The 8,769-nt window shown below is 34.0% G+C and overlaps 1 protein-coding gene across 1 annotated transcript; it reads right to left on the bottom strand.

Annotated features, from left to right (window-relative positions):
• Window positions 1-928: 928 nt before the first annotated feature.
• Window positions 929-7,924, bottom strand: HELRODRAFT_159291 (hypothetical protein; the record flags this gene model as incomplete). The annotated part of the gene is made up of 6 exons (XM_009011177.1): window positions 929-1,006; window positions 2,117-4,189; window positions 5,450-5,563; window positions 6,705-6,930; window positions 7,083-7,351; window positions 7,532-7,924. 6 exons carry the CDS (start codon window positions 7,922-7,924, stop codon window positions 929-931), a joined length of 3,153 nt encoding a protein of 1,050 aa, XP_009009425.1.
• Window positions 7,925-8,769: the final 845 nt, after the last annotated feature.

Raw genomic sequence — 8,769 nt, forward strand, 5'->3', positions numbered from 1 at the left:
TATGTTTGTTTCAGTTTGGATCTGTTGCACGATTAAAGTTGGAAGCAGATTTGCACGCTGCTGTTTTTGTATCCTTTCATATATTTGTTCTTTGTCAGTTTTGTTTCTATGCCTTGCTTTAACGCTCTTCCAATAACAAACTCATGCTGGTTAGATTGCGTGTTGAAGAAATATCTTGAAAAGATCGCGAACAATAACATTATTGCAATAAGTCTATATCTTTTATACGTTTCATTGTTTAATTCTAGCTTTTCCTTCAAAGTATTCAAGGTTGCCTGCTCACAATAATTTGTAACTATAAATTTTTTCTAATGACGTTAATTATTCACGCAAAACTGATGACTGTGTTGTACATATGACCTTAATAAGACGAAATCTCTCCGAGAATATATGTATGCTTGGTTTTGAGCCTTTGTTTTTATGTGTATTTGCTTTCGAGCATGGCTATTTGCGATTTCATGAATCTGTGTGTATGTGTGCGTGCGTTTGTGATTGAATGTATGTATGTGCACGCTTTTAGTTTTAATTTTATTGTTTTGTTTTATAATTTTTTTTAATATATTTCTTTTTTTAGTTGAATGTAGCCTAAATAAAAAACCCCTGAAATTCCTTCATTTAAAATTCAGAATTTTAAACGAAACTGATAAAAATAAAAAAAGGAATAAGTTTCAAAAATGATGCAGCATTTTTGAGATCAGACATGTTCAAAAATTCAGAATCTATACAGGTGGCGATAAAAAACTTAACTCAAAGTCAACTAAAAAGTTAATGGTGTCAGTCAACACGAATGTTATTAATATTAATAAACGGGTGTAAGTATTCCGTAAATTATTAAAAAATCTAATAATCATTTTTTTATTGCAATGATTATAAAAATAATAATAATAACGATCCTAACAACATTAATGTCTGTTTTATGATCATGACATTATAAAAACACGAGAAGAACATAATTGATGAGAGCACGCCTGTTTTTATGCTCCTTTTTTTTCCTAGATACAAATAACTGATTTTGTTATGCGTTACGTCAAAATTACTTTTTGAAAAAATATTTTTAATAGTTTTTTTATTGATCAATTAAAAATAATTACAAATTGTTAACTGATGATCAACCAGCTGGTGAATTCAAAACAACGATAAAAATAAAAAATTTATAAATAAAAATTAAAAAGTTGTTTTTTTTGTAAAAAAAATGGTCAGGAAAAATAAACCAAATGAACCACAAAAATATGTGAAAAATGTGAAAAATATAACCACAGATCTAGATTTCCATTGTTCCTAAATAAAAAAGACATCCCGTTCTGCAACCTTAATACCGATCTTAAAATTTTCAACAAACGATTTAAATAAGAAATCAAAAATTTATTGTCGTCATCTGCAGGTTTTAACTTAAGGTTATTATATCTCCCACCGACGCATTACATCAGGCAGTTGAATTGAAAAGGTTTAGATGGCAGCAGATGAAATTGTGTTTACGAGTGTTCGAAACATTTTAACGCCCTACCTAATTTATTTATATTCCTATCTCCATCGCTATCCCTACTTCAAATAATCTAGCGGACTTTTTTTTATAGCATCGTTAATGTTTTAACAATTCAAACAATCACATAGACTATATGAACATTCCTAAATCGGAATATTTTGAAATCGTTCGTGTCGATATGAACAAACATTTGTCATTGTTTAAATTTCAAACCTGAGTATTAAACGAACAAACACGTTAAAAAACATTGAACCTATTGCAAAATGATATGAATAATAAAAAAAAACAAAAAAAAAAGAAAAATGAATGCCAAGCACACCGTATGTTCTTTTTTAAAAAACATTCGGGACACCATGCTGCTTGCTAAAGCACGTCTCCACGTAAATGATTTCATCTAAATACTTTTATTTCTGCTCTTTCATTCACACATGTATAATAGAATATTTTTAAACTATGGAGACAGAAAATGATTAATAGAACCAAAACATTTAAAATTTTTAGTTTAAAAAATGTTGAGAATCAAATTTAAAAAAAACATACCACGTTAAGGTTTCCATTGCTGATTCGTTGTTCGTGTTGTTGTTGATGTGGTAGCTGTTTGTGATATTGTTGTTGTTGATGATGGTGATGAACTTTGTTGTGATTAGTCTGCGGAATAATTTGGTGTTGTTGTGACTCGTTGGGTGAATATTCGCTGTTTAAACCAATCGGATCCTGTTCAACTGGGAGATACTTTTTTCCAAACTTGACCGAACTACACCGAACATTTGGTACATTGCCTATATTTGATTCAACTATGAAATTGTCATCAGTTGCAGCGAGTTCTGTTGTTTCGAGGTAAGGAAGGTTCAATTTAGAATTGCAATTTTGAGACATCGTGATGGAGTCTTTGTTGGAAAACGGTCTTGTTAGTTCGTACTCACCGTCACACGTTACCGATATCAACGAAAGTCTTGTTTTATGTTTCGATTTTTGATTTTGATTTTTTCTATGTTGCCTGCAAAGAACCAAGCACACCAGGATAGAAACTATAACAACGAACGAGATGGACGTTAAGATGATGACGAAGACCAGCGTGAATGCTCCACCCAGCGTAAACAGGGATTCGTTTTTTGTCTGTTTTGAAGAACTACCATATGGCAAAGAACTATTGACCCGTATGTTCAGTTCAGCTTGGCGAAAATTTGGCGGCGTTCCAAGATCTGTGGCCTCAATGTTTAATTTAAACAAGTTGTTGTAGAGTGTCAAGTCTTTTGCAACTTTTATAGCTCCTGTGGTAGTGTCGATTTGAAAAGGAAAGTATTTCAGAGCATTTTCGTCCTCGTCATCAAGTTCTTCATTCATTTCGTCCTCGTCATCGCTATCATCATTGGATTCTATACTAACAATTCTGTATTTTATCTGACCGTTAGCATTAATATCCTTGTCGACAGCTTCAACTTTAACGATTGGTTGACCGATTGGATAGTATGACGAGACGTGCAGAGTGTTGTTGGTGGGCGTTGGGTATTTGAATTCCGGGTAATTATCATTCCTGTCAAGAATTGAACAAATCACAACTGTCGACCCAGACAGAACATCCAGATGTGCGTCAACTGAAGTCACATAAAACTTGTACAGGTTGTGCTGTTCTCTGTCAAAGATTATTCGACTGCTGATGACGCCGGTGTTGGGATGAACTGAAAAGTAGCGTGACGACTGCTGGTGGTCACTGTACATCCTGTAAGTAAACTCGTTGAACTGATTCGAATCCCTGTCGATTGCCTTCACTGTACCAATTGCAGTGCCGACGGGTTCATTTTCAAAAATGCTGAATGAGTAAGTGGAGTGAGTGAATGTTGGTTTTTCATCATTAAGGTCATCGACAATGATGGTGAGATGGGATGTACTGGTAAGAGAAGGCACACCCCTGTCTCGCGCCACCACATCCATCTCAAACACACTATTTGTTTCACGGTCTAAAGGCACAATGGCGCTTATCAAACCTCGCTCATCTATTTGAAAAAAACCTTTTGCGTGTTCGGATAACGCGTAATCAATTTTTCCATTGAGGCCTTCGTCGGCATCTTTTGCGGTCACCTGCTCGACCACTTCGCCAATAAAATTATTTTCACTGAGACTCACTTTGTACAGCGGTTTGTCAAAAATGGGAGGATTATCATTGATATCTTTGACATTGATCTCCAGCATCATTTCAGAAGTCAACGGGGGTTGGCCTCTATCGCGACAACTCAAGTTTAACATAAATACCGAGTTAAGTTCTCGATCCAACGGTCCGCTCAAAACGATTCTATATTCTCCCGCAAATGTTGTATTTTGAAGCAAAAATGTTGGAATTCCATTAACACCGCTATCATGCAAACGGCAATCAACACTTCCACTGTTTCCTTCGTCAGGATCTTTCACAGACACGTGACCTACAAAACTTCCGGTTTTAGCATCTTCCGGTAAATCTGTTGAAACTAATTTGTTGTCTTTTTTAGAAAAAGCAAAAAGCTTAGAGTTGAATATGTTGACATTGAAATTTCGGTTGAGGTTATGAATATTATTATTATTGTTGTTGTTGTATTGTTCCTGCAGGAAAGTAACGGAGATGGATGGTTTGTTATCGTTGGCATCAGCAACTCTGATGATGAGTTCAACCTCGCTCGTCAGAGGGTCAGAGCCACGATCACGTGCTAGGACGCGTAGTTGGTAAATAGACGTCTGCAAATTTTTAAACTCTTTGATAACAAATTTAGAAGGAACGACGTTTAATTATGATATTTTTTTCTATAAATACTTTCAGTGCATTGTAGTTCAAAGTTTTATGCAGAAAACTTTAACAGATGAAAATAAATTTTAAATACGAAAGAGTATTTTTTATTTTTTCCAGACAATGCAATTTTAAAACATGGATGGGATGTTGTTTAGAGCACAAAAATTTTAACTATTTTCTTTTTCATCGATGACAGTTGTACTGATGAGACTTAAAAAGTTAATATGGAAACGTTTCTATTCAGCATTAGTTTATCTCAAATTTGAAATAATGAAAAAACTCAGGTGCACATTAAATAGGAGACTTATTGCTACACCTAATGAAACGCGTCTCCACCGAGTCTAATATTTTTACGTGATTCTCTATATTTTAATTTTAATTAACTCAAAAAATGTAAAAAGTTTTTATCTGCACGTTAAGTTCTTTCACTAAGTCTTTTGCATTCCTGTAAAATAATAGTTGTTAAATCACAAAAATTCAAATGGAAAGTCAAATGTACTTAAATTGAGAAAAAGATGCAAAACTTCGGCAGCAAACTTTATCATTAAAAAATTTAGACAATTTAACTTTTTTTGCAATATGAGCCATTACAAATTTCATACTTTATTTAGTGACCATTTTGTTTTGACAGCAATGCATAACCAATGTAGTCGAAAATAAATTAGTGAATAAATGCATATTTATGAAATATAACAAAATTTTTAAATAATAAAATGAGCAGAACATTTAACAATTTATCCAACCACTTTTAAGTAAATAAGCACTTTATTAAAACGTCGCATTGAACAAATGTAATTAAACAAAAATTAAAGAACGGAACATTTGATTTATATATTTAGACCTGAAACCAAATAAACTCAAAAAATTAAAAAAAAAACAAGAGCATATGCCACAAAAAATCATTGCCAACATATTGTTATAACCGACCCCTTAAACTTGTTGGGTATGGTTATTTCTCTTGTTGTGCAATCTTGACTCCTAAGCTGTCTTATTTCAAATGGCTTTGTTAGAAAGAAAACAGTGCTGGCAATCACTTGTGTCTCCTCGTGTTATTGTTCGTGTTATTTTCGTCCTTTGTCGGTCTATTTATACAGCTTTCTTTTAAAATGCATAGACATTTTATAATACGCGTACCATAAAGAAGTATTGTCATAATTATGGAGCGCTGTATTTATAACAATATTTTTGAATTAATTCAACACAACCACCTTTTCTCGATCCAATTTAGCGGTCAGAACAACTTGTCCAGTGTGGTTGTTGACGCTAATGAGCATATCGTGTGGCTGATGGTGTGACGAGTCCCCAACGAGCAAATATTCTATCTTAAAAATTATCGGTATATGTTATTGTATTATATGTTAGTGTATTATATACTTCCATATTATAAACTATTCTGTTATATATTATTGCTACTAAGCATAGTTTTCTTAAATGTTGATGTTTGCATATGTGATATTTTCGTTTTGAAGATAATAGTTGTAAATTTAACCGCTTTAGCTTAGATAGTTTAAACAAGTTTAAAAAAAGATTCTTTTGGAAAACCACGTACGTGCATGTAGCTACATAAAATTTTACTTTTGTCTCGGCACTTAGGTTTCATTTTGAAATGGCAACTTATTTTAGCTGGATATTATGTTGTAACTTTATGTATTTACGCTTGTACGCTAATTAATTCGTGACTTGTCATCAGAAATGAGCAAGCCTGAAAGATTTCACCATAATTGGAGGATGGGAAGCTATTACAAGATGATTTTAGCTGCAAGTTCAAATTGCCATGTGAAGTTACATACATATGCATGATAATAAAAGTACAAATCTATATATGTTTATATATACATGAACATTTAACCAATAATTTTTTCTTATCTATATTATAATCGTAATTGTTTAACAAAGTATTAATTTAGAAACTTATTTAGATTTAATCGTTGATTTTATTTTTTGGAGAAAATAAGCAGATGGATTTTATGCAAATGAACAAAATATTAGATAGTTAATTTGTTGAATTAATTTTGTTTACATAACATTTAAAGGCTTTTTTTACATAATTTACGCCATAAAATTTTCACAAACATCGTTTTTGAGAATGAGAATGCAACTGAGTAAACAAATGTCGCTCATTCGTCAATCGGTTACGTTTTAACGTTGTTGGTTCAGAGTTAATCAACGTTCTACAGCTAACTAAAAAAATTTTAAATGTGCTAGTGATGGATTGATAGGAATCAACTGTCCATAAACTAATTAAAGCTTTGTACATTGAAACACATGTCTCGGTTAAAAAGATAAATGTTTGTTTTTAAAGAAGTGAAGTTTTTTGAGTGAATGAAAAAAATTAACTAAAACATCAATCACGAATGCATGTATAACATTTAGAAAACAATAACATTAACACGAAACACAACTGCAGTGTAACCTGATTTAACAGATTAGCAACACCAAAAAGAATGAAATTTGAAACACAACCTGCCCGTTCAGACCGTCGTCGGCATCGGTGGCGGACACCTTCAGCACTACCGAGTTGACGGGGGTATCCTCTGATACGGTTATATCATACTTGGATTGATCAAAGACAGGTTTGTTGTCGTTGTGGTCTGCCACAATGATGTCAATGACGATGCTGCCCGTGAGTGAGGACAATCCCTCCACCGCATGTGTTCCTCCGTCGATAGCTCGCAACACTACTTGGTACCTGGCACAATTTGATTTGTAAAAGTCTATTCACTAGTTAAAGTTATATTCATGAATGTATTATTTTTTGTCTAATTTGGTTTCATAAAAGAAAATATTAGGTGTAAAATATTTTCCAATTGAAAGTGACATGAGTCATTTTTAGTTTCTCACCTTGCTTCCAGTTCTCTGTCAAGAACAGATCTCAAGACCAGTTTGGCTTCCAATTGTAATGATGGTGACGTGGAAAACACGAGTCCCAACTTTTCAGTTCCTGACTCGATTTCATAACGTTGGATGCCATACTTTGGTGAGTCGTCATCGACTGCTGCTGGCAAGAGGTAGGAGGAGCCGATTGGTGATGCTTCGTTGATTGACAAGAGGATGTGCGACTCCCGGAAAGTTGGAGCGTTATCGTTCAGATCTAACAACTCCACTCTTACCTGTTACGTGTCACATTTCAAAAACCAGGCCATTCAGATTTCAACGTATTAACCTTAATTGTAACATTCACGTACAAAAATTTGAAAACTTGCGTAAACATTTTTTTGTCAATATAAAGTAAATAAACGGTATTAGTTTGGCTAAAAATTAAAAGCTTAATGAATATATTAATAAATTACCTTGATAATCTGAAAATATTCCACAGGTTGAACGACCACATCCAGACTCAACATGCAAGTTTCTTTCCTTCGACACAACTCAGCGCAGTCCCTATCAAGCCTCACGTCCGAGGTACTCAGCACACCGGTCTTGTTGTCCACTCGAAAAAACTTGGCTACTACGGAATCAGCGCGAAGGAAGTAATAATTCAGTCTGCCTAGTGTATGTTTGTCGTACATTGAGGTGATGTTGGCGTCCTCAGCCAGTCTGCCCACCGTCGTGTTGAAAGGAAGTTCCTCGTAAAGGTCGTACTTAATCGTGTTGCTGTCGCGAGCGGCTGATGCTGATCGCTGTCGCTGGTCCAACAGAAATGTTTGCGCCACGACGATGATGATTTTTTGAAGTGTGACCATGTTGAAAAAAAAGGAGGCTGCCGGGTGATCTTTTTGTGATTTTACATTTCGTACAGAAAATTAGTTTAGAAAATTTTCACGATGGAGCATTAGGTGAGTAAGTCAAACTTTGTCATGGAAAGCACAAGGACACTAGTTTCGTTCAGACGAGTGTGCGGTGGCAATCTAGGTAGGACGAGCGACACTTTTGTTGGAATCGGTCATTAATCATGCGAATACGCGAGTCGAGGGATCGCTAAAATGAGTCATGCAACGGTTTACCGATTATCCGTTCCGTAACATGAACCTGTCCGAACGACGTTATTCTGGGATAGAAAAGTTAAATTACTGTCTGAAAAATAATTTATTTTATAAAATTCAATCTTATAATATAAATTGGACAAAATTAATTGTAACTATGTTTATTGAAAAATATACACATAAGCCAATATTTATTTGATGTTGGGTCTTTAAATAGAATGTAATTTTTTTCATTAAATATGATGAACAGAATGAAAAGAAATATAAACATTACAAATGATCGATTGTATTGTACAACACCAGCCATAAGAACATGTAAAAATGGCATGATGTAAATGTTTGTCTTCCTAGAAGCATCAAATAATTCTTCGAGATCATATAATGAAACTAGCGTGAGCTAACGTAAACAAGCCCATGTAGCAAGCAATAGCAAGCAACTCAGGTGCCATATATTTGCAAACCAACCACAATAATGTTTACCCTGCTTCAATATTTGTGTGTAGTTAACGAATGTTTGTTTGTTGTTATCACAATGGCATCCGTGATGCGATAACAACCTCTGTTAAAAACATTAGTGGACATTAAACGTTATGTTTGCCTCGCGT

Source organism: Helobdella robusta (assembly GCF_000326865.2).
Source record: "Helobdella robusta unplaced genomic scaffold HELROscaffold_1, whole genome shotgun sequence".
In the NCBI taxonomy this organism is placed as follows: Eukaryota; Metazoa; Annelida; class Clitellata; order Rhynchobdellida; family Glossiphoniidae; genus Helobdella; species Helobdella robusta.